The 27,500-nt window shown below is 44.1% G+C and overlaps 1 protein-coding gene across 1 annotated transcript in view; it reads right to left on the bottom strand.

The window, feature by feature from the left end:
* Window positions 1-27,500, bottom strand: part of LOC110164028 (kalirin-like) — a 79,395-nt gene that overhangs the window by 31,187 nt on the left and 20,708 nt on the right. Inside the window, 15 exon segments of the mRNA XM_055163860.1 lie at window positions 474-598; window positions 2,665-2,847; window positions 3,788-3,910; window positions 5,067-5,182; window positions 5,824-5,980; window positions 6,239-6,373; window positions 6,903-7,041; window positions 7,237-7,316; window positions 7,537-7,656; window positions 7,960-8,126; window positions 13,136-13,233; window positions 14,994-15,166; window positions 16,059-16,206; window positions 23,893-23,945; window positions 24,827-24,949. Of these exon segments, the coding sequence (XP_055019835.1) occupies window positions 474-598; window positions 2,665-2,847; window positions 3,788-3,910; window positions 5,067-5,182; window positions 5,824-5,980; window positions 6,239-6,373; window positions 6,903-7,041; window positions 7,237-7,316; window positions 7,537-7,656; window positions 7,960-8,126; window positions 13,136-13,233; window positions 14,994-15,166; window positions 16,059-16,206; window positions 23,893-23,945; window positions 24,827-24,949 (1,940 nt within the window).

Here is a 27,500-nt window from a genome sequence, read left to right on the forward strand (position 1 = left end):
GTAGACACACTAATAATATATATTAAAAAAAAAGAGTTACTCAAACATGTGTGAATGAAACAAACACAACTCCAGGTCTGTTTGTGAGGAGGAACATTAGAACATTAGAACATGACTTAAATCTCCCAGAGTCAGTTTCGTCATCCAGGACATTTAAACGGTGCACTTCCTGTACTCACTCCTTTTAAATCCTGTACATGAGAATCACTTCCTGTACTCACTCCTTTTAAATCCTGTACATGAGAATCACTTCCTGTACTCACTCCTTTTAAATCCTGTACATTAGAATCACTTCCTGTACTCACTCCTTTTAAATCCTGTACATGAGAATCACTTCCTGTACTCACTCCTTTTAAATCCTGTACATGAGAATCACTTCCTGTACTCACTCCTTTTAAATCCTGTACATGAGAATCACTTCCTGTACTCACTCCTTTTAAATCCTGTACATGAGAATCACTTCCTGTACTCACTCCTTCTTGCGAGCCGTGCGTCTCTTCTCGTCGCTGACCTGGTGGCTGGGGTCGGACAGGTTCACCTCCGGGTCGGAGTCTGACAGGCTGTTTGGGATCAGCTCCAGCTCCAGGTCTTTATTATCCTGAAACGTGAGAAGAAACAGGAGCGACAGGAGCAGCAGGTCAGGCTCAGTCAGGATTCTGTCCAAACTTCACTTTTTAAACACGTCCAGAACAAAAAGACTGAAATCTGAACTGACAACAAAACAAGAATCACACCACAGGAGAATTTGCCATCGTCCTCACAGATTTACATCCTGAGGTCAAACACAGGTCCACTTCAGTCGGCACAGATTTAAAGTCTCATCAGATTCTCCTCGTGTTTGTGTCTTTGAGATTTTTGTGGCACGTTTAATAATCGTTTTAAGACTGAAACATCCTGTAGATTGTGTCGAGTGAAGAAGCCCAGACCCTCTGCTCCTGGTCTTCACCTCCTGAGCCGTTCTCCTCGTCTCCTAACCCCTTCAGGAGTTTATTAGTTTATTCCTCGTGTGTCCAGTAGGTGGCGTCTTCTGCTCTGGTTGAACTCAGCTCAGGTTCACAGGCTCAAACTGAACCAAAGAGTGAATCTACCTGTGAAACTAATGGGAATATTCAATCGTTCAACAGTAAATGAATAAATACGTTTTTAAAAATATATAGTAATTTTTATTTATTTATTTTTTATTCAAATTTGTATTAACAGTTAAATAGAGGTTGCAGTTTCAAATCACATATGGACAATTTTCTCTTTTTCACTTCACATCTCTTTTTGAGAGTATTGAATTTTTTTTTTTCCCTTATTCCATTAAAGATACAAAAAAATTTAAATAAAATTAAAAAAGAAAAATAAAAAACAAGGAAAAAAAGATATATAGTAATTTAAGTTCTTAAAATGCTAAAAACTACATTGAATAATTTAATCTTATTGGCATTTGATTGTTTAAATATATTCCAGTTTATTTTAAATGGTGTAAAATGTATTTTGATCTAACAAACTTAAAGGAGCTCATTTAAAAAAGTATATATTATTTAGCAATTAAAAGCTATTTATTAATTCACTGAAATTCAATATAAAATAATAAAATATTACATTTGTTTCATATCTAGTCATTTAAAATTGTATAAAAAATAAGTTTGAATTAAGTTTAAAATTGTAGCCTATTTAAGTTTATCTGTATAATGTATATTAATAAATATTATAGTTAAAGTATATTCATTAAAATGCAAATAGATCATAATACAAATAGATTAAATTACTAACAAAAATGTCAAATGTACATTTAATCTCATTATTCCACATATTTGTATATTTAAAAGGTTTTTGTCCTACTGCTGCTGAAGAAGATGAAAATAAACGTCTTGTGTCTGTTTTTCCAGTTGGAGCCGTCGTCCTCTGGTGTCGCCTTTAGAGGAGATTTAGTCTCCGTTCAGTCTGCAGGTTTAACGCTCAATTTAGATTTTTTTTGTGAAATCTGATGTTTTTTCAGCTCGTTCACATTTCCAGTTAAATGTGACTTGTATGTGACTCCAGTGTGAACATTAAACGTGTCATAAAAGTGTCCCACATGTGACACTGGAGACACGACGACGTCAACCGCAGCGAGCGTCTCTGTGTTTACACCTGGAGATTTTAAAGTTCCTCTCGTACCGGAGCCACAACATGAACAACTGACTTGTTTTAAGGAGGAGATTGAGAAGGAGAAGGAGCAGGTTTTTGGTGGTGGTGTTTTGTGGTGAGTGGAGATGTGCTTCACTTCAGTCACATGGATCATGAACAGTTTTCTCTACTTCAGTGCAGAATAGTGACGTTTGTGTCTTGTTGATGACGTGTAGGTGGATGAATGTGACCTGACTGTTCACACTCAAGTCACATGTTAAAGATCAGATATGGATCAGTTTCAGGAGCACAGATCCAAGTGTCCTGGTCACATGTGAAAACATCACATCTGTGTGGTTCAGACATGAAAAGATCAGATACAGGAACATAGAGACAAAACATCAGATTTGGGTCAGTTCAGCTGCAGTGTGAACGCAGCCTCAGTTTGCGGAGGAAATCGTGCTCTTTACTCGTCTCAGTCTTCGTGATCTTTGTGAACTTTTCCCTTCAAACTGTGATTTTGATTTGTGAAGATTCCTGCAGATGTGTGAAGCTGGTGTCTGGACTCACCTGCGCACAGCCGCCGAGCGCCGTCTCCAGCAGGTGGCGGTACTGCCCCATGCGCACGGTGAAGTCTCGGTATCGTTTGTCGACGGAGGAGACGCAGCGGCGCAGCTCGGTGCGGTGGGCGTGGCCTTTAGCCAGCATGCTCTCGGCCAACTGGATGAGCAGGTGAACCTTCTCCTGAGTGTGCTGCAGAGACCAGGGTCAGACCAGGGTCAGACCAGGGTCAGACCAGGGTCAGACCAGGGTCAGACCAGGGTTAAAGGTCACGAGATGATTCTGTGTGGATTTAACTCCCTCTGAAACACGCCTCAGGTCATTTCACATTTTATAACTCGAAATAATAAAGTCAAAAACATGAGGTCCCTACAGTCAGTGTTGGAGTAACAGATTACATGTACCAGAGTAATCAGAGTACAAATGATGAGTATCTGTATTCAGTTACAGTTACTGTTTCAGTGAGTGGGAATTGGATTACAGTTACTTTGTTTAAATAAATGGATTAAACAGAGGAATTTTACTGTTTTTATATTTTGGGCTAAATCCATTTTTTGTTTTTGGTAATTCCACTCAAACTAAACCAGGTCTAAACCAGGACTAAAACCAGGTCTAAACCAGGTCTAAAACCAGATCTAAACCAGGTCTAAAACCAGGTCTAAACCAGGACTAAAACCAGGTCTAAACCAGGTCTAAAACCAGATCTAAACCAAGTCTAAAACCAGGTCTAAACCAGGACTAAACCAGGTCTAAACCAGGTCTAAAACCAGATCTAAACCAGGTCTCAAACAGGATTGAACAGGACTAAATCCTGCTGTGTGGACGTGTTTCTTCGTCTTTTATCAATAATATTTTTAATTTGGTTCAGTAAAGTTTGGACTTTTTATTTTCTTTTATCAGACAAAACTTCTTATGTGAAGATTTCCTCGTCTTTGTTTCTCTACAACAAACCAAAGTAATCCAAAGTAATCAGATTACATTACTCACTTTAAGTAACTTTATGGATTCTGTTCCAAACTACATTTTGGGGTAAGTAATCTGTAATCTGTAATCTGTAGGGGATTACATTTGAAAAGTAAACCTCCAACACTGTGTTCAGTTTTATCTGTGACTGGAGAAATGGATCATGAACCTTTGCAGAGATGCAGAAGTCGCGGTGCTGGTCCAGGAGCTCCTGGGTCTCAGACAGGTTGGCTCCAGGTGAGGTGTGTGTGGCCAGGTAATGGTCACCTGACTGGGCCAGCCAATCCAGCGCCTGCACAGACAGGTGAAGGTCAGACAGGTGAAGGTCGACAGGTGAAGGTGTGTGAAGGTGTGTCAGGGTGTGTGAAGGGTGTGTGAGTGGTGTGTGAAGGTGTGTGAAGGTGTGTGAGGGTGTGTGAGAGTGTGTGAAGGTGTGCGAAGGTGTGTGAGGGTGTGTGAGGTGTGTGAAGGGTGTGTGAAGGTGTGTGAAGGTGTGTGAAGGTGTGTGAAGGTGGTGTGTGAGGGTGTGTGAAGTGTGTGTGTGAAGTGTGTGTGAAGGTGTGTGTGAGGGTGTGTGAGGGTGTGTGTGAAGGTGTGTGAAGGTGTGTGTGAAGTGGTGTGTGAAAGGTGTGAAGGTGTGTGAAGGTGTGTGAAGGTGTGTGAAGGTGTGTGTGAGGGTGTGTGAGGTGTGTGAAGGTGTGTGAAGGTGTGTGAAGGTGTGTGAAGGTGTGTGAAGGTGTGTGAAGGTGTGTGAAGGTGTGTGAGGGTGTGTGAAGGTGTGTGAAGGTGTGTGAAGGTGTGTGAAGGGTGTGTGAGGGTGTGTGAGAGGTGTGTGAAGGTGTGTGAGGGTGTGTGAAGGGTGTGTGAAGGTGTGTGAAGGTGTGTGAAGGTGTGTGAAGGTGTGTGAAGGTGTGTGAGGGTGTGTGAAGGTGTGTGAAGGTGTGTGAAGGTGTGTGAAGGTGTGTGAAGGTGTGTGAAGTGTGAGGGTGTGTGAGGGTGTGTGAGGGTGTGTGAAGGTGTGTGAAGGTGTGTGAAGGGTGTGTGAGGGTGTGTGAGGGTGTGTGAAGGTGTGTGAAGGTGTGTGAAGGTGTGTGAAGGTGTGTGAAGGTGTGTGAAGGTGTGTGAAGTGTGTGTGTGTGTGTGAAGGTGTGTGAGGTGTGTGAGGTGTGTGAGAAGGTGTGTGAGGGTGTGTGAAGGTGTGTGAAGGTGTGTGAGTGTGTGTGTGAAGGTGTGTGAAGGTGTGTGAAGGGTGTGTGAAGGTGTGTGAAGGTGTGTGAAGGTGTGTGCAGGTGTGTGTGAAGGTGTGTGAAGGTGTGTGAGGGTGTGTGAAAGGTGTGTGAGGTGTGAAGGTGTGTGAAGGTGTGTGAAGGTGTGTGAAGGTGTGTGAAGGTGTGTGAAGGTGTGTGAAGGTGTGTGAAGGTGTGTGAAGGTGTGTGAAGGTGTGTGACCTGCTGCGCGTGGGACTGGAACATGAGGAACTGTTGGCACTGGTCCAGACGTCGCTTCTTTAACGTCCAGAAGTGAAGAACTCGATTCTCCCGCTGAAGCAGCTCACTGAGAATCCCTGAGAACAAGACCAGGACTGAACCAGGACTGAACCAGGACCTGAACCAGGACTGAACCAGGACTGAACCAGGACTGAACCAGGACTAAACCACCAGACTAAACCAGGACTAAACCAGGACTAAACCAGGGACTGAACCCAGGACTGAACCAGGACTGAACCAGGACTGAACCAGGACTGAACCAGGACTGAACCAGGACTGAACCAGGACTAAACCAGGACTGAACCAGGACTGAACCAGGACTACAGAAAGTCTAACCCAAGACTAAACCAAGTCCAAATGAAGGACCTAAAGCCAGAGTCGACTGCAGCGTTTAGTCTGAGTCGAGGGAGAGCCCCGTCACACAGGGAGAGCCCCGTCACACAGGGAGAGCCCCGTCACACAGAGAGAGCCCCGTCACACAGGGAGAGCCCCGTCACACAGAGTGAGCCCTGTCACACAGAGAGAGCCCCGTCACACAGAGAGAGCCCTGTCACACAGAGAGAGTGAGCCCTGTCACACAGAGAGAGCCCTGTCACACAGAGTGACCCCTGTCACACAGTGTGTGCAGCACCAGTGTCGTGTCGTTTAAACTCGTCACATTTCTAATCTCGTCAGACTAAACTTCTGCACTCGACTCCAGGCTGAAAGTCGTCCTGACCTTTGACCTGCTGCTCGGGGACCCTGGAGTGACCCCCGGTGACCTCCGTTGCCCCGGGGACGCTGATGTTGTGTCCGGAGATGGTCGCCATGGTGACGCTGTTCCTGTGGATGTACTTCAGGAACACCTCCGCGTTTCTCCTCGCCAAAGTACACGCCTGGAGTACATGTACACATCAGAACGCAGTACAGACAGAGTGTCCAGAGTACACAGAGTACACAGAGTACACAGAGTACACAGAGCACACAGAGTACACAGAGCACACAGAGTACACAGAGTACACAGAGTACACAGAGCACACAGAGTACACAGAGTACACAGAGTACACACAGAGTACACAGAGTACACAGAGTACACAGAGTACACAGAGTACACAGAGTACACAGAGTACACAGAGTACACAGACAGTGAGTACCTTGAGGAAGGCCTCCTTCTGCTCCATGTGTTTGTTGATCAGGGGCAGGAGCTGCTCTGGTTGTCTCTCTCCTGATCCACACCAGTCCTCCTCCCGTCTGTACTCCTGCTCCAGGCTTTCCAACACGCCGCACACCTGGACCACACAAACCAGGTCTAAACCAGGTCTAAACCAGGTCTAAACCAGGTCTAAACCAGGACTAAACCAGGTCTAAACCAGGTCTAAACCAGGTCTAAACCAGGTAAACCAGGACTAAACCAGGTCTAAACCAGGACTAAACCAGGACTAAACCAGGTCTAAACCAGGTCTAAACCAGGACTAAACCAGGTCTAAACCAGGTCTAAACCAGGTCTAAACCAGGTCTAAACCAGGTCTAAACCAGGTCTAAACCAGGACTAAACCAGGTCTAAACCAGGTCTAAACCAGGTCTAAACCAGGACTAAACCAGGTCTAAACCAGGTCTAAACCAGGTCTAAACCAGGTCTAAACCAGGTCTAAACCAGGACTAAACCCTAAACCAGGACTAAACCAGGACTAAACCAGGTCTAAACCAGGTCTAAACCAGGACTAAACCAGGTCTAAACCAGGACTAAACCAGGTCTAAACCAGGTCTAAACCAGGTCTAAACCAGGTGTATTTTGTGCGGTGGTTATTTGTCGTTCACCTGTTGTGACGTCCGGTAAAACGCGGCTGAGGCGTTCACCAGTTTGAGTCGGTCTTCGATTCGCAGCATCAGCGTTTGCCAGTGCAGCGCCACCGTCTGGGCACAGGCTCTCACTGCATCTGGGTCATAATGTCCAGACCTGAGGAACCACAGAGAAGAAGAAGAAGAGAAGAAGAAGAAGAAGAAGAGAGAGGAGCAAAGGAGCAGAAAAAACTAAATCTCCATGTAGTTTAGATACAAACATGTTCTGAAATGTGATTCTTTTCGTTTGTCAGTTCAGATTTGAGTCGTTGAAAAACACATTTGTTTGTTCTGTAAAAGATGGAGAACGTACCGCACGAGCAGCTCCGCCCTCTGCTGCAGCGCCAGCGCCACCTGGTGGGTCCTCTGCAGAGAGTCAGCGTGAAGGAGGCCCTGAGGCAAAACACACACACACACACACACACACACACTTTAACTACAGGAACAAGTCCAGCAGAGTCTTTAAAGATACAGAGTATTAACCGTAACACTTCACAGACTTAGATCTCCATGTACCTTTTATTGATTTAAAAATGCTGCATTTGTGGAGAGAGATCATCAGATGAGCAGATGATTCCTCCTGGTGAAAGTGTAAATGTGCTGGTGCAGTTACCTCGATGGACTGCTGGAGGCGCTCATGTTCTCTCTGTAACTGTTCAGCTTCAGACAAACAACTGGAGTTTAACAAACACGACGCCAACATCACCTCCCCCTCGTTTATCCAGCCCAGGACCTGAAACAGACCAGAACCAGGACTGAAACAGACCAGAACCAGGACTGAAACAGACCAGAACCAGGACTGAAACAGACCAGAACCAGGACTGAAACAGACCAGAACCAGGACTGAAACAGACCAGAACCAGGACTGAAACAGACCAGAACCAGGACTGAAACAGACCAGAACCAGGACTGAAACAGACCAGAACCAGGTCTTACCCCATTCTAACCCAGATCTTGGTCTGACCCGGTGTGGGTCTGGGTCTTGGTCTGACCCGGTGTGGGTCTGGGTCTTGGTCTGACCCGGTGTGGGTCTCACCTGTTTGACTTGGCTCTGCAGGTGTCGGAGCTGCAGGTGTTGTTCGAGCAGAGTGTGTGTGTGGTCGGCCATCTGCTGCAGCTCCTTCTGTTTGTCCTGTAGGAGGCGCTGCAGCTCCTCCACCTGAGGAGCCAGAACCCCGCCCTCTGGCTCCGACAGGTCCACACCTGCAGACCAGGGCACAGGTGAGGACAGGTGAGTACAGGTGAGGACAGGTGAAGACAGGTGAGCACAGGTGAGCACAGGTGAAGACACAGGTGAAGACAGGTGAGCACAGGTGAAGACAGGTGAGTACAGGTGAGGACAGGTGAGTACAGGTGAAGACAGGTGAATACAGGTGAGCACAGGTGAAGCACAGGTGAAGTACAGGTGAGCACAGGTGAAGACAGGTGAGCACAGGTGAAGACAGGTGAGTACAGGTGAAGACAGGTGAGTACAGGTGAGTACAGGTGAAGACAGGTGAGTACAGGTGAAGACAGGTGAGTACAGGTGAAGACAGGTGAGTACAGGTGAGACAGGTGAGTACAGGTGAGCACAGGTGAGCACAGGTGAGCACAGGTGAGCACAGGTGAGCACAGGTGAGTACAGGTGAGCACAGGTGAGTACAGGTGAGTACAGGTGAACACAGATGAGCACAGGTGAGTACAGGTGAGTACAGGTACAGGTGACAGTGACACAGGTGAGCACAGGTGAGTACAGGTGAGCACAGGTGAAGACAGGTGAGTACAGGTGATTACAGAGTGAGGACAGGTGAGTACAGGTGAGCACAGGTGAGTACAGGTGAGTACAGGTGAGTACACAGACAGGTGAGTACAGGTGAGTACAGGTGAAGACAGGTGAGTACAGGTGAGCACAGGTACAGGTGAGTACAGGTGAGTACACAGGTGAGCACAGGTGAGTACAGGTGAGTACAGGTGAGTACAGGTGAGTACAGGTGAGTACAGGTGAGTACAGGTGAGTACAGGTGAACACAGGTGAGTACAGGTGAGTACAGGTGAGACAGGTGAGTACAGGTGAGTACAGGTGAGCACAGGTGAGAGGTGAGTACAGGTGAGTACAGGTGAGTACACAGGTGAGTACAGGTGTACAGGTGAGTACAGGTGAGTACAGAGGTGAGTACAGGTGAGTACAGGTGAGTACAGGTGAGTACAGGTGAGTACAGGTGAGTACAGGTGAGTACAGGTGAGTACAGGTGAGTACAGGTGAAGACAGGTGAGTACAGGTGAGTACAGGTGAGTACAGGTGAGTACAGGTGAAGACAGGTGACTACAGGTGAGTACAGGTGAGTACAGGTGAGTACAGGTGAACCATGAAGAACTGACTGAAGCCTTAAAAATATTTGTGCTGAAAATGTAAAAGGCGACAGTTGTGTTTTTTATGTTTAAACTGACTGAATGTACATTTCAAAATCAGCTTTTGAAATTCAGAATGAAATCATCTCAAACATGTAAAAAAGTGAGAAATTCAATATTCACAACATCTTCCACAGAGTCGGTAAAGGTCAGAGTGATTCTAGAACAAATGCAGATGATTCACACGACTCGAGCCGCGCGACACGACTCATAACACCAGATTAAACATCAGTGTGGAGTCAAAACCGAACAAAAACACTCAGGTCGTCGAAAACACTCAGGTCGTCGAAACCGAACAAAAACACTCAGGTCGTCGAAACCGAACAAAAACACTCAGGTCGTCAAAACCGAACAAAAAACCAAACAAAAACACTCAGGTCGTCTCCTGCTCCTGGTTCATCATTAAAATAAAACTCAGTCTGTTTAAACCAAATGTGGAGGAATGATTCAGGGTTTATACAAGTGACTGTTTCCACCAGAGTGTGTGTGTGTGTGTGTGTGTGTGTGTGTGTGTGTGTGTGTGTCGTGTGTGTGTGTGTCGTGTGTGTGTGTGTGTGTGTGTGTGTGTGTGTGTGTGTGTGTGTGTGTGTGTGTGTGTGTTTGTGTGTGTGTGTGTTTGTGTGTGTCGTGTGTGTTTGTGTGTGTGTTTGTGTGTGTGTGTGTGTGTGTGTGTGTGTGTTTGTGTGTTTGTGTGTTGTGTGTGTGTGTGTGTGTGTGTGTGTGTGTTGTGTGTGTGTGTGTGTGTGTGTGTGTGTGTGTGTGTTTGTGTGTTTGTATATTATTAATATATGTCATATATATATATAGAGCCCGACCGATATGGATTTTGTTGTGGCCGATATGAAACCGATATAATGGGAGTTGGAGCTGCCGATATAATCGCCGATATATTTAGTGATGTAAAAATTCACTGTAAATCTTGAATTGTTTAAAAAACTTAGGTTTGGCTCTGGTGGATTTTAAATTGGGTTTATTTAGGAAACATTTATTGTTATTCTGCCTCTTTACATCATATTTACAGACAGTTGGACTAATGGCATTTTTGCATCACATTCTAGACACTAGTGATGGGGATTCCAGTTTTTTTTTTTTTTTTTTTTAGAGAACCGGCTCTTTTGGCTCGGCTCACTAAAGCAGCTGGCTCTTTCCAAGCGACTCTTGATTGTTTTGTTGCAAGCAGGACTAAACCAGAACTGAACCAGGTCTGAGTGTCGGGACTCGGTCTCTATCTCTCTCCTTCACTCGAGCCCAAGTTTAGTCCTGGTTTATTCATTTTATGCTGAACTGCAGCCAAATATGCACTTTTTTTTTTATCCTATGCACACGCAGATTTCTGAAAGTTTCGTTTTCAGCCGCTGCTGCTGTTAAACTACGGGTCGACATGCGACATGAAGAGAAAAAGAGAAAAAGAGAAAACACGGCTCCCAATAAAAAACATGCTCCTGTTGTTCGCTTCAAAGAGTCGGATCTAAGAGCCGCTTCGATCGCGACCCATAACTCCTAGCTAGTAAATAAACTAGCGCTATTAGCCTTTAGCCGTAAAAACGCTGCGCACGCGGTAATTAATTATATGCATAAATGTGGATCATTCACACGTCTGTTCACAGCTCATTTACATATCAATACTGGTCCAGTAACAAATATACGGACAATATAAACACTTTACAATAGACCAATAGAAAACAGTCTGTTTATGTGCGGGAGCTACAGCAGCTAACCGCTAACAAAACCTAAACTAGCTTCAAAGTCGATGTATTTCCAACACTCACCGCTCACACAGGCTCCTCCCACATCACACAGGCTCCTCCCACATCACACAGGCTCCTCCCACATCACAAATCTGAACTAATAAATGTCCTTTTAATCCAGACTCAAACCGATTGTCCGTAAAAAGAAAATAATCTCAGTGTTGCGCACGGCTGCAGGTGTAAACAAACACACGTGAGTGAAGTGACTCTGTGGTGTGTTCAGGGACAGTACGACGACACACACAGACAAATTACACCGCAATAAATACTGATGTGGAGCCACATATTAGGACATTTATCTGTCTGTAAATTGGATTAAATGAACAGAATGTAGAGAGTCTAAGCTTTATAACGAGGTATAACATGCCCACGTGAAATATCGGCCCATATCAGCAAGCATATCGGCCGATAGCCGATATGTCTCCAGGTGCCCATATTGGCCGATAATATCGGCCAACCGATATATCGGTCGGGCTCTAATATATAATTTGTATATTATTATTATTATTAAAAAGTAGTAGTGATAATGTTTTGAGGTATCGCAGTTTTTGGGGGCTCCGAAAGAACCAGGGACAAACACAGAACTAAACCAGGTCTAAACTAGGACTAAAACAGGTCTAAAACAGGTCTAAACCAAGTGTAAACCAGATCTAAACCAGATCTAAACCAGGTCTAAACCAGGTCTAAACCAGATCTAAACCAGGTCCAAAAAAGGTCTAAAACAGGACTAAACCAGGTCTAAAACAAAGATTAAACCAGGGACAAAAGCAGAACTAACCCAGATCTAAACCAGGTCTAAACAGAGCCTAAACCAAGTCTAATCCAGGACTAAACCAGGACTAAACCAGGTTCTTCATACATTTGCATTGCTCTTTCTGCTATGGTTCATTCTAATGCTCGGCTTATACCTCTGTGTGTGTGTGTGTGTGTGTGTGTGTGTGTGTGTGTGTGTGTGTGTGTGTGTGTGTGTGTGTGTGTGTGTGTGTGTGTGTGTGTGTGTGTCTGTGTGTGTGTGTGTGTGTGTGTGTGTGTGTGTGTGTGTGTGTGTGTGTGTGTCTGTGTGGCGCTGATGCTGAGGGAGAATCCGATGGACCCCGGTTTCCATAGCAACGGGAGGCAGTTTCCACGGCAACCCCATCCTCCCCCTCCCCTCAGCATCACACCCCCTTCTCCTCCTATCACCCTCCTCCCCAAACGCTCGTCATGCCCCGATTTCTCCACACACACACACACACAACACACACTATACACACACTATACACACACACACACACACACACACACACACTATACACACACACTAACACACACACACACACACACACACACACACACACACACACACACACACACACACACACACACACACACACACTATACACACACACACACACACACACACACACACACACTATACACACACACACACACACACACACACACACACTATACACACACACACACACACACACACACACTATACACACACTATACACACACACACACACACACAGGGTCCTGCTTTAGACCTGGTTTAGACCTGGTTTGGTCATAGTTGGTCCTTGTTTAGTCCCTGGTTTAGTCCTGGTTTAGTCCTGGTTTAGTCCTGGTTTAGTCCTGGTTTAGTCCTGGTTTAGTCCTGGAGTCCTGGTTTAGAGTCCTGGTTTAGTCCTGGTTTAGAGTCCTGGTTTAGAGTCCTGGTTTTTAGTCCTGGTTTAGTCCTGGTTTAGTCCTGGTTTAGACCTGGTTTAGTCCTGGTTTGTTTAGTCCTGGTTTAGTCCTGTTTAGTCCTGGTTAGTCCTGGTTCATCCTGGTTCAGTCCTGGTTTAGTCCTGGTTTAGTCCTGGTTTAGTCCTGGTTTTGATTTCCTGGTTTAGGCCTAGGTAATACCTATTTTAGTCACAATCTAGTCTTGGTTTAGTCCTGGTTTGTAGCAGTAGTAGTAGTAGTAGTAGTAGCAGTAGTAGTAGTAGCAGTAGTAGTAGTAGTAGTAGTAGTAGTAGTAGTAGCAGTAGTAGTAGTAGTAGTAGTAGTAGTAGTAGTAGTAGTAGTAGTAGTAGTAGTAGTACTTGTTACCTGAGGCCTGTACTTCAGTGATGTACTGCTGCAGATCGTGTCCTTGTTGGATGACTTCATAAATCATGTTGTTCATGGCCAAACGCCGCTCCATGTGTCTGCAACAAGAAATATATGTATAAGTACAAGTACACAAGTACAAGTACAAGTACAAGTACAAGTACAAGTAGAAGAGATTCCACGGTGAGGGGAGGAGGTGTGACCTGGTTTATGTTTAAAGGTCCCATATTTCACTGTTCCCTGCTCTAATGTCGTTTCCTCCTCACACACGGACCTGGAGCTGTGTTTCATTTGATTCACATGTTTAACACACAAACACTCTGTTCCACCTTGTGATGTCATCATGTGGTGATACAGGAAGTGCTCCACGTGTTTTTAAACTCCACACACCTTCAATAGAATCATTTGGATCGTTTCAGACTTGGACTTTCTTTACCGACCTCAACTGAACTAAAGCGAAAAGGAGCTGTTCACTTGGAAAATACCACTTGATGACATCACAAGGTGGAACAGAGTGTTTGGAGCTTTGGAGATGTAACAGACTCAGAATAAAGAAACAAACAAACACAACTCCAGCTCTGTGTGTGACGAGGAACAGCAGAACATTAGAACCTGACGTGAGTTTGTGTGATCAACTTTCATATCTGCTCTCCTCAGGTGTGCTCAGGTGTGTTCAGGTGTTCTCAGGTGTGTTCAGGTGTGCTCAGGTGTTCTCAGGTGTTCTCAGGTGTGTTCTCAGGTGTTCTCAGGTGTGTTCAGGTGTTCTCAGGTGTGTTCAGGTGTGCTTCAGATGTCCTCAGGTGTTCTCAGGTGTGCTCAGGTGTGTTCAGGTGTGTCTCAGGTGTGTTCTCAGGTGTGCTCAGATGTCTCAGGTGTTCTCAGGTGTTCTCAGGTGTGCTCAGGTGTGCTCAGGTGTTCTCAGGTGTGTTCAGGTGTTCTCAGGTGTTCTCAGGTGTTCTCAGGTGTTCTCAGGTGTGCTCAGGTGTGCTCAGGTGTTCTCAGGTGTGTTCAGGTGTTCTCAGGTGTGTTCAGGTGTGCTCAGGTGTGCTCAGGTGTCAGGTGTGTTCAGGTGTGCTCAGGTGTTCTCTCAGGTGTGTCTCAGTGTGTTCAGGTGTTCTCAGGTGTGTTCAGGTGTTCTCAGGTGTGCTCAGGTGTGTTCTCAGGTGTGCTCAGGTGTGTTCAGGTGTTCTCAGGTGTGTTCAGGTGTTCTCAGGTGTTCTCAGGTGTGTTCAGGTGTGCTCAGGGTGTGCTCAGGGTGTGTGTTCAGGTGTCCTCAGGTGTGCTCAGGTGTTCTCAGGTGTTGCTCAGGTGTTTCAGGTGTGCTCAGGTGTGCTCAGGTGTTCTCAGGTGTGTTCAGGTGTGTTCAGGTGTTCTCAGGTGTTCTCAGGTGTTTCAGGTGTGCTCAGTGTCAGGTGTTCTCAGGTGTGCTCAGGTGTTCTCAGGTGTGTTCAGGTGTGCTCAGGTGTTCTCAGGTGTTCTCAGGTGTGCTCAGGTGTGTTCTCAGGTGTTCTCAGGTGTGCTCAGGTGTGCTCAGGTCAGGTTCTGTGTGCTCAGGTGTGCTCATGTGTGTTCTCAGGTGTTCTCAGGTGTGCTCAGGTGTGCTCAGGTGTGCTCAGGTGTGCTCAGGTGTTCTCAGGTGTCAGGTATCTCAGGTGTTCTCAGGTGTGCTCAGGTGTTCTCAGGTGTGTTCAGGTGTGCTCAGGTGTTCTCAGGTGTGTTCAGGTGTGCTCAGGTGTGTTGCTCAGGTGTTCTCAGGTGTGCTCAGGTGTTCTCAGGTGTGCTCAGGTGTTCTCAGGTGTGCTCAGGTGTTCTCAGGTGTGCTCAGGTGTTCTCAGGTGTGCTCAGGTGTGTGTCTCACCTGTGGATCCTCTGCTGGGCCAGGGTCAGAGCCTCCGGACTGGCCTCGTTCAGCCTGGACCCGCTCAGACCCAGTTTGTCCTGGTTCTGATCCGAGACCCGAGTCTTGTCCGATGAGAAATCCTGAGACTGTTTCTGCAGGTCCTGCTTCCACGCGTCCATCTCACTCATCACCTGAAACACAACAGGTATGAACGGAACGGACTAAACCAGGACTAAAAGAGGACTAAACCAGGACTAAAAGAGGACTAAACCAGGACTAAAAGAGGACTAAACCAGGGTCTAAATACGGGGATAAATCAGGTCTCTACCAGAACTAAACCAGGTCTAAAATGACATTTTACCATGTCTACACCTGTTCAGACTATGTTTTATTTGTAGTATTGGATACCTCGAGTTTGTGTACTGGTTCAGTAGTATTGTGTGTACTTAGTAGCAGTGTTTGCAGTAGTATTCGCAGTAGTATTTGCAGTAGTATTCGCAGTAGTATTTGCAGTAGTATTCGCAGTAGTATTCACAGTAGTATTCACAGTAGTATTCGCAGTAGTATTTGCAGTAGTAGTATTTGCAGTCGTAGTATTTGCAGTAGTATTCACAGTAGTATTCGCAGTAGTATTCACAGTAGTATTCGCAGTAGTCACAGTAGTATTATTTGCAGTAGTAGTATTTGCAGTAGTAGTATTTGCAGTAGTATTTGCAGTAGTAGTATTCACAGTAGTATTCACAGTAGTATTCGCAGTAGTATTTGCAGTAGTAGTATTTGCAGTAGTAGTATTTGCAGTAGTATTCACAGTAGTATTCACAGTAGTATTCGCAGTAGTATTCACAGTAGTATTTGCAGTAGTAGTATTTGCAGTAGTAGTATTCACAGTAGTATTCACAGTAGTATTCACAGTAGTATTTGCAGTAGTATTCGCAGTAGTAGTATTCACAGTAGTATTCACAGTAGTATTCGCAGTAGTATTCGCAGTAGTAGTATTCACAGTAGTATTCGCAGTAGTATTTGCAGTAGTATTCGCAGTAGTATTTGCAGTAGTAGTATTCGCAGTAGTAGTATTCGCAGTACCTCGAGCGTGCACTGGTGCAGGATTCGGAGCTGCAGAAACACGTCGAGTCGGATCTTCTTCTGGTGGAACAGTTCCTCCAGCTGAACATGAGCCTCCTCCAACTGCTGCAGCACCGTCTCCACGTGGACCACAGAGCTGCCCTGAGGTCTGAAACAAACACCCCCCGTGAGGACTCGAACCCACAACCTCATGGACCACAGAGCTGCCCTGAGGTCTGAAACAAACACCCCCCCGTGAGGAACCGAACCCACAACCTCATGGACCACAGAGCTGCCCTGAGGTCTGAAACAAACACCCCCCCGTGAGGACTCGAACCCACAACCTCATGGACCACAGAGCTGCCCTGAGGTCTGAAACAAACACCCCCCCGTGAGGAACCGAACCCACAACCTCATGGACCACAGAGCTGCCCTGAGGTCTGAAACAAACACACCCCCGTGAGGACTCGAACCCACAACCTCATGGACCACAGAGCTGCCCTGAGGTCTGAAACAAACACCCCCCCGTGAGGAATCGAACCCACAACCTCCGTACTGAGAGGAGCCAGAACTAGACTGAACCAGGACTAAATCAGGTCTAAACTAGGACTAAACTGGGACTAAATCAGAACTAAATCAGGACTAAACGGGGACTAAACCAGGATGAAATCAGGGACTAAATCAAGACTAAATTAGAACTAAATCAGGGACTAAACCAGGTCTGAACCAGTCACATAGGGAGCTCATGCACACTCAGATCGGGAGTGGAACCCGCCGCCTGCTGGTGAGGGGGAGGAGTCTCGTACCTGAGCTGTAGAATCAGGTCCTCTCCTTCTCGGATCACACTCATGGCGGCCTCCTGCGAGAGCCAGGGTTAGAGCTTCAGTTAGTCCGGGTTAGAAACACTCAGGCTAAAGTTAGTCTGGGTTAGAAACACTCAGGATTAAGTTAGTCTGGGTTAGACACACTCAGGCTAAAGTTAGTCTGGGTTAGAAACACTCAGGTTTAAATTAGTCTGGGTTAGACACACTCAGGGTTAAGTTAGTCTGGGTTAGACACACTCAGGTTTTAAGTTAGTCTGGGTTAGACACACTCAGGCTTAAGTTAGTCTGGGTTTAGAAACACTCAGGCTAAAGTTAGTCTGGTTAGAAACACTCAGGCTAAAGTTAGTCTGGGTTAGAAACACTCAGGCTTAAGTTAGTCTGGGTTAGAAAACACTCAGGATTAAGTTAGTTCTTGGTTAGAAACACTCAGGGTTAAGTTAGTCTGGGTTAGAAACACTCAGGCTAAAGTTAGTCTGGGTTAGAAATACTCAGGGCTTAAGTAGTCTGGGTTAGAAAAACTCAGGATTAAGTTAGTCTTGGTTAGAAACACTCAGGATTAAGTTAGTCTGGGTTAGAAACACTCAGGCTAAAGTTAGTCTGGGTTAGAAACACTCAGGCTAAAGTTAGTCTGGGTTAGACACACTCAGGCTAAAGTTAGTCTGGGTTAGACACACTCAGGCTAAAGTTAGTCTGGGTTAGAAACACTCAGGCTAAAGTTAGTCTGGGTTAGAAACACTCAGGTTTAAATTAGTCTGGGTAAGAAACACTCAGGCTAAAGTTAGTCTGGGTTAGAAACACTCAGGTTTAAATTAGTCTGGGTTAGACACACTCAGGATTAAGTTAGTCTGGGTTAGAAACACTCAGGCTAAAGTTAGTCTGGGTTAGAAACACTCAGGATTAAGTTAGTCTGGGTTAGAAACACTCAGGCTAAAGTTAGTCTGGGTTAGAAACACTCAGGCTAAAGTTAGTCTGGGTTAGACACACTCAGGTTTAAGTTAGTCTGGTTAGACACACTCAGGTTTAAGTTAGTCCGGGTTAGAAACACTCAGGCTTAAGTTAGTCTGGGTTAGAAACACTCAGGATTAAGTTAGTCTTGGTTAAGAAACACTCAGGCTAAAGTTAGTCTGGCGTTAGAAACACTCAGGCTAAAGTTAGTCTGGGTTAGAAACACTCAGGCTAAAGTTAGTCTGGGTTAGAAACACTCAGGCTAAAGTTAGTCTGGTTAGAAACACTCAGGATTAAGTTAGTCTTGGTTAGAAACACTCAGGGTTAAGTTAGTCTGGGTTAGAAACACTCAGGCTAAAAGTTAGTCTGGGTTAGAACACTCAGGCTAAAGTTAGTCTGGGTTAAACACACTCAGGGTTAAGTTAGTCTGGGTTAGACACACTCAGGATTAAGTTAGTCTGGGTTAGACACACTCAGGATTAAGTTAGTCTTGGTTAGAAACACTCAGGGTTAAGTTAGTCTGGGTTAGAAACACTCAGGCTAAAGTTAGTCTGGGTAAGAAACACTCAGGATTAAGTTAGTCCGGGTTAGACACACTCAGGCTAAAGTTAGTCTGGGTTAGGGGTTATTATGAGCTTTAATACATTTAAAACGACCTAATTAAATAAATAAATAATGTATGAAATCAAAACTAAGATGAGTTTGTGTCACAATATTAATGTTACAGTGATAATGATGTAATCAACAATATAACGAAGGATTTTATAATATTAGTATTTATTTAGTGGCTGATTTAGTGGTGTATTTTTCCCATAGTTTTGTCTGTAGCCTGTGTTGTGGTGTTGTTCTGCTGTTGCTGCTGTTGGTATAGAACTATATATTTTTCTCTTTTTCTTGTCTGTTCATGTGTTGTTCTTTTTTTACCTGTGTGTTGTTCTGCTGTTGTTATATATTTTTCTCTTTTCTTGTCTGTTCATGTGTTGTTCTGTGTGTTGTCCTGCTGTTGTTATATTATTTTTCCCTTTTCTTGTCTGTTCATGTGTTGTTCTGTTACCTGTGTGTTGTCCTGCTGTTGTTATATATTTTCCCTTTTTCTTGTCTGTTCATGTGTTGTTCTGTTACCTGTGTGTTGTTCTGCTGTGTTTATATATTTTTCCCTTTTTCTTGTCTGTTCATTGTTGTTCTTTTTTTACCTGTGTGTTGTCCTGCTGTTGTTATATATTTTTCCCTTTTTCTTGTCTGCACATGTGATTGTGTTGTTCTGTCACCTGTGTGTTGTCCTGCTGTTGCTGTTGTTATATATTTTTCTCTTTTTCTTGTCTGTTCATGTGTTGTTCTTTTTTTACCTGTGTGTTGTCCTGCTGTTGTTATATATTTTTCTCTTTTTCTTGTCTGTTCATGTGTTGTTCTTTTTTTTACCTGTGTGTTGTCCTGCTGTTGTTATATATTTTTTTTTTCCCTTTTTCTTGTCTGTTCATGTGTTGTTCTTTTTTTACCTTATGTGTGTTGTTTGTTCTGCTGTTGTTATATATTTTTCCCTTTTTCTTGTCTGTTCATGTGTTGTTCTTTTTTTACCTGTGTGTTGTCCTGCTGTTGTTATATATTTTTCCCTTTTTCTTGTCTGTTCATGTGTTGTTCTTTTTTTACCTGTGTGTTGTTCTGCTGTTGTTATATATTTTTCTCTTTTTCTTGTCTGTTCATGTGTTGTTCTTTTTTTACCTGTGTGTTGTTCTGCTGTTGTTATATATTTTTCCCTTTTTTCTTGTCTGTTCATGTGTTGTTCTGTACCTGTGTGTTGTTCTGCTGTTGTTATATATTTTTCCCTTTTTCTTGTCTGTTCATGTGTTGTTCTTTTTTTACCTGTGTGTTGTTCCTGCTGTTGTTATATATTTTTCCTCTTTTTCTGTCTGTTCATGTGTTGTTCTTTTTTTACCTGTGTGTTGTCCTGCTGTTGTTATATATTTTTCTCTTTTTCTTGTCTGTTCATGTGTTGTTCTGTTACCTGTGTGTTGTTCTGCTGTTGTATATATTTTCCCTTTTTCTTGTCTGTTCATGTGTTGTTCTTTTTTTTACCTGTGTGTTGTCCTGCTGTTATATATTTTCCCTTTTTCTTGTCTGTTCATTGTGTTGTTCTTTTTTTACCTGTGTGTGTTCTGCTGTTGTTATATATTTTTCCCTTTTTCTTGTCTGTTCATGTGTTGTTTTTTTTACCTGTGTGTTGTTCTGCTGTTGTTATATATTTTTCCCTTTTTCTTGTCTGTTCATGTGTTTGTTCTGTCACCTGTGTGTTGTTCTGCTGTTGTTATATATTTTTTCCCTTTTTCTTGTCTGTTCATGTGTTGTTCTTTTTTACCTGTGTGTTGATCTGCTGTTGTTATATATTTTTCTCTTTTTCTTGTCTGTTCATGTGTTGTCTTTTTTTACCTGTGTGTTGTCCTGCTGTTGTTATATATTTTTCCCTTTTTCTTGTCTGTTCATGTGTTGTTCTTTTTTTACCTGTGTGTTGTTCTGTTGTTGTTATATATTTTTCTCTTTTTCTTGTCTGTTCATGTGTTGTTCTGTCACCTGTGTGTTGTTCTGTTGTTGTTATATATTTTTCCCTTTTTCTTGTCTGTTCATGTGTTGTTCTGTTACCTGTGTGTTGTTCTGTTGTTGTTATATATTTTTCCCTTTTTCTTGTCTGTTCATGTGTTGTTCTGTTCACCTGTGTGTTGTTCTGTTTGTTGTTATAATTTTCTCTTTTTCTTGTCTGTTCATGTGTTGTTCTGTCACCTGTGTGTTCGCCTGCTGCTGCTGCTGTTGGCTGATCAGAGCCTGTAGAGCCTCGACCGTCTCCGGACACGGACAGAGTTCAGACGAGAGCTGCTTCTGCAGGCCCTCCATCCACACGGACAACTGCAACAACACAACACACACTTAACTACACACAACTGCAACAACACAACACACACGTAACTACACACAACTGAAACAACACAACACACACGTAACTACACACAACTGCAACAACACAACACACACGTAACTACACACAACTGCAACAACACAACACACACGTAACTACACACAACTGCACACAACACAACACACACGTAACTAACTACACGCACAACTGAACAACAACACAAACACACACTTAACTACACACAACTGCAACAACACAACACACACGTAACTACACACAACTGCAACAACACAACACACACGTAACTACACACAACTGCAACAACACAACACACACTTAACTACACACAACTGAACAACACAACACACACGTAACTACACACAACTGCAACAACACAACACACACTTAACTACACACAACTGCAACAACACAACACACACGTAACTACACACAACTGCAACAACACAACACACACTACACACAACTGTTACACAACTACACACAACACACACGTAACTACACACAACTGCAACAACACAACACACACGTAACTACACAACTGCAACAACACAACACACACGTAACTACACACAACTGAACAACACAACACACACTACACACACGTAACTACACACAACTGCAACAACACAAACACACACGTAACTACACACAACTGAACAAACACACAACACACACAGTAACTACACACAACTGCAACAACACAACAACACACAACACACAACTACACACACAACTACACACAACTGACACACACACAACAACAACACAACACACACTAACTACACACAACTGCAACAACACAACACACACTTATCACAACTACACACAACTGCAACAACTGCACAACACACACGTAACTACACACAACTGCAACAACACAACACACACTTAACTACACAACTGCAACACACACAACAACACACAACACACACGTAACTACACACAACTGACAACAACAACAACAACACAACACACACTTAACTACACANTATTTGCAGTAGTAGTATTCGCAGTAGTATTTGCAGTAGTATAGTAGTATTCTGCAGTAGTAGTAGTTTCTGCAGTAGTAGTATTTGCAGTAGTAGTATTTGCAGTAGTAGTATTTTGCAGTAGTATTTGCAGTAGTATTTGCAGTAGTAGTAGTAGTAGTAGTAGTATTATTTGCAGTAGTATTTGCAGTAGTATTGCAGTAGTAGTATTTGTAGTAGTTAGCAGTAGTAGCAGTAGTAGTAGTAGTATTGTAGTAGCAGTAGTAGTTTGCAGTAGTAGTATTAGTAGTAGCAGTAGTAGTATTTGCAGTAGTAGTATTTAGCAGTAGTAGTATTAGCAGTAGTAGTAGTAGTGCAGTAGTAGTATTTGCAGTAGTAGTATTTGCAGTAGTATTGCAGTAGTATTTTGCAGTAGTAGTAGTAGTATTTGCAGTAGTAGTAGTAGTTTGCAGTAGTAGTATTATGCAGTAGTAGTATTTGCAGTAGTAGTATTTGCAGTAGTATTGTAGTGCAGTAGTAGTATTTGCAGTAGTAGTATTTGCGCAGTAGTATTGCAGTAGTAGCGTTGTGCCACTGGTGCAGGGACTGGTGCAGGATCCGGAGCTGCAGAAACACGTCGAGTCGGATCTTCTTCTGGTGGAACAGTTCCTCCAGCTGAACATGAGCCTCCTCCAACTGCTGCAGCACCGTCTCCACGTGGACCACAGAGCTGCCCTGAGGTCTGAAACAAACACCCCCCGTGAGGAACCGAACCCACAACCTCATGGACCACAGAGCTGCCCTGAGGTCTGAAACAAACACACCCCCGTGAGGAACCGAACCCACAACCTCATGGACCACAGAGCTGCCCTGAGGTCTGAAACAAACACCCCCCGTGAGGAACCGAACCCACAACCTCATGGACCACAGAGCTGCCCTGAGGTCTGAAAACAAACACCCCCCCGTGAGGAACCGAGGAACCCCCCACAACCTCATGGACCACAGAGCTGCCCTGGGTCTGAAACAACACCCCGTGAGGAACGAAACCCACAACTCATGGACCACAGAGCTGCCCTGAGGTCTGAAACAAACACACCCCCGTGAGGAACCGAACCCACAACCTCATGGACCACAGAGCTGCCCTGAGGTCTGAAACAAACACCCCCCGTGAGGAAACCGAACCCACAACCTCATGGACCACAGAGCTGCCCTGAGGTCTGAAACAAACACCCCCCCGTGAGGAACCGAACCCACAACCTCATGGACCACAAGAGCTGCCCTGAGGTCTGAAACAAACACCCCCCGTGAGGAACCGAACCCACAACCTCATGGACCACAGAGCTGCCTGAGGTCTGAAACAAACACACCCCCGTGAGAGGAACCGAACCCACAACCTCATGGACCACAGAGCTGCCCTGAGGTCTGAAACAAACACCCCCCGTGAGGAACCGAACCCACAACCTCATGGACCACAGAGCTGCCCTGAGGTCTGAAACAAACACACCCCCGTGAGGAACCGAACCCACAACCTCATGGACCACAGAGCTGCCCTGAGGTCTGAAACAAACACACCCCCGTGAGGAACCGAACCCACAACCTCATGGACCACAGAGCTGCCCTGAGGTCTGAAACAAACACCCCCCCGTGAGGAACCGAACCCACAACCTCATGGACCACAGAGCTGCCCTGAGGTCTGAAACAAACAACACCCCCCTGAGGAAACCGAACCCCACAACCTCATGGACCACAGAGCTGCCTGAGGCTGAACAACACCCCCCGTGAGGACCGAACCCACAACCTCATGGACCACAGAGCTGCCCTGAGGTCTGAAACAAACACCCCCCCGTGAGGAATCGAACCCACAACCTCATGGACCACAGAGCTGCCCTGAGGTCTGAAACAAACACCCCCCCGTGAGGAATCGAACCCACAACCTCCGTACTGAGAGGAGCCAGAACTAGACTGAACCAGGACTAAATCAGGTCTAAACTAGGACTAAACTGGGACTAAATGAGAACTAAATCAGGACTAAACGGGGACTAAACCAGGATGAAATCAGGGACTAAATCAAGACTAAATTAGAACTAAATCAGGGACTAAACCAGGTCTGAACCAGTCACATATGGAGCTCATGCACACTCAGATCGGGAGTGGAACCCGCCGCCTGCTGGTGAGGGGGAGGAGTCTCGTACCTGAGCTGTAGAATCAGGTCCTCTCCTTCTCGGATCACACTCATGGCGGCCTCCTGCGAGAGCCAGGGTTAGAGCTTCAGTTAGTCCGGGTTAGACACACTCAGGCTAAAGTTAGTCTGGGTTAGAAACACTCAGGCTAAAGTTAGTCTGGGTTAGAAACACTCAGGCTAAAGTTAGTCTGGGTTAGAAACACTCAGGCTAAAGTTAGTCTGGGTTAGAAACACTCAGGCTAAAGTTAGTCTGGGTAAGAAACACTCAGGCTAAAGTTAGTCTGGGTTAGGGGTTATTATGAGCTTTAATACATTTAAAACGACCTAATTAAATAAATAAATAATGTATGAAATCAAAACTAAGATGAGTTTGTGTCACAATATTAATGTTACAGTGATAATGATGTAATCAACAATATAACGAAGGATTTTATAATATTAGTATTTATTTAGTGGCTGATTTAGTGGTGTATTTTTCCCATAGTTTTGTCTGTAGCCTGTGTTGTGGTGTTGTTCTGCTGTTGCTGCTGTTGGTATAGAACTATATATTTTTCCCTTTTTCTTGTCTGTTCATGTGTTGTTCTTTTTTTTTTTACCTGTGTGTTGTCCTGCTGTTGTTATATATTTTTCCCTTTTTCTTGTCTGTTCATGTGTTGTTCTGTTACCTGTGTGTTGTTCTGCTGTTGTTATATATTTTTCCCTTTTTCTTGTCTGTTCATGTGTTGTTCTGTTACCTGTGTGTTGTCCTGCTGTTGTTATATATTTTTCCCTTTTTCTTGTCTGTTCATGTGTTGTTCTTTTTTTACCTGTGTGTTGTTCTGCTGTTGTTATATATTTTTCCCTTTTTCTTGTCTGTTCATGTGTTGTTCTGTCACCTGTGTGTTGTTCTGTTGTTGTTATATATTTTTCTCTTTTTCTTGTCTGTTCGTGTGTTGTTCTGTCACCTGTGTGTTCGCCTGCTGCTGCTGCTGTTGGCTGATCAGAGCCTGTAGAGCCTCGACCGTCTCCGGACACGGACAGAGTTCAGACGAGAGCTGCTTCTGCAGGCCCTCCATCCACACGGACAACTGCAACAACACAACACACACGACACAAACTGACAACACAACACGACACGTAACTACACAAACAACATGCAACAACACTAACACACACGTAACAACAACACACAACAACAACACAACACACACGTAACTACACACAACAACACACTAACTACACACAACTGCAACACACAACACACACGTAACTACACAACAACTGCAACAACACACACAACACACAAACACACGTAACTAACAACAACAACACAACACACACTTAACACACACAACTGCAACACACAACAACACGTAACTACACACAACTGCAACAAACAACACACCACAACACACAACTGCAACAACACAACACACACGTAACTACACACAACTGCAACAACACAACACAAACACACAACAACCACAACAACACTTAACTACACACACTGCAAACAACACAACACACACTAACTACAACAACTGCAACAACACAACACACACTAACTACACAACTGCAACAACACAACACACACTTAACAACACAACAACGCAACAACACAACACACACGTAACTACACACACGCAAACAACACAAACACACTAACTACACACAACTGCAACAACACAAACACACACACAACTACACAACACAACACACACACACACTTGCAACAAAACACACACAACACACACAACTGCAACAACACACTACACGTAACTACACACAACACAACAACACAAACACACACTTAAACCACAACTACAACACAACACACACGTAACTACACACAACTGCAACAACACAACACACACTTAACACACACAACTGCAACAACACAACACACACACACAGCAACAAACTACACACAAACTGCAACAACACAACACAGTAACTACACACAACTGCAACAACACACACACTACCAACACAACTGAACAACACAACACACACTTAACACACACAACTGCAACAACACAACACACACACGTACAACACACACAACACACACAACTGCACAAACAACACAACACAACACTTAACACACACACTGAAACAAACAACAACAACACACACTTAACTACACACATGCAACAACACAACACACACGTAACTACACACAACTGCAACAACACAACACACACGTAACTACACACAACGCAACACACACACACACACACACGTAACTACACACACTGCAACAACACAACAACACACTACACACAACACAACGCACACACAACAACAACACACACGTAACTACACACAAACTGCAACAACACAACACACACGTAACTACACACAACTGCAACAACACAACACACACTTAACACACACAACTGCAACACAAACACACACACACAACACAACCAACATGCAACAACACACACACACAACTACACACAACAACATGAACAACACAACACTTAACTACACACAACCTGCAACAACACAACACACACGTAACTACACACAACTGCAAAACACAACACACACGTACTAACAACTAACACACAACACAACAACACAACAACAACACCTAACTACACACAACTGCAACAACACAACACACACGTAACTACACACAACTGCAACAACACAACACACACTGCAACAACACAACACTACACGTAACTACACACAACTGCAACAAACACAAACACACACGCAAACAACACAAACACTACACACAAACTGCAACAACAACACAACACACACGAAACTACACACAAACTGCAAACAACACAACAAACACACGTTAACTACACACAACTGCAACAACACAACACACACTTAACTACACACAACTGCAACAACACAACACACACGTAACTACACACAACTGCAACAACACAACACACACTTAACTACACACAACTGCAACAACACAACACACACTTAACTACACACAACTGCAACAACACAACAAACACACACATTTAACTACACACAACTGCAACAACACAACACACACTTAACTACACACAACTGCAACAACACAACACACACTAACTACAACAACAACTGAACAACACAACAAACACTTAACTACACACAACTGCAACAACACAACACACACTTAACTACACACAACTGCAACAAACACACAAACACTAACTAACACACAACTGCAAACAACCACAACACACACTTAACTTACACTACACACAACATGCAACAAAACACAAACACACACTTAACTACACACAACTGAACAACACAACACACACTTAACTACACACAACTGCAACAACACAACAAACACGTAACTACACACAACTGCAACAACACAACAAACACTTAACTACACACAACTGCAACAACACAACAAACACGTAACTACACACAACTGCAACAACACAACAAACACTTAACTACACACAACTGCAACAACACAACAAACATTTAACTACACACAACTGAACAACACAACACACACTTAACTACACACAACTGCAACAACACAACAAACACTTAACTACACACAACTGCAACAACACAACAAACACTTAACTACACACAACTGCAACACACAACAACAAACACATTTAAACTACACACAACTGCAACAACACAACA

This window comes from Boleophthalmus pectinirostris, unplaced genomic scaffold (assembly GCF_026225935.1).
Source record: "Boleophthalmus pectinirostris isolate CB_2022bp ecotype Guang Dong unplaced genomic scaffold, ASM2622593v1 HiC_scaffold_11, whole genome shotgun sequence".
Classification (NCBI taxonomy): domain Eukaryota; kingdom Metazoa; phylum Chordata; class Actinopteri; order Gobiiformes; family Gobiidae; genus Boleophthalmus; species Boleophthalmus pectinirostris.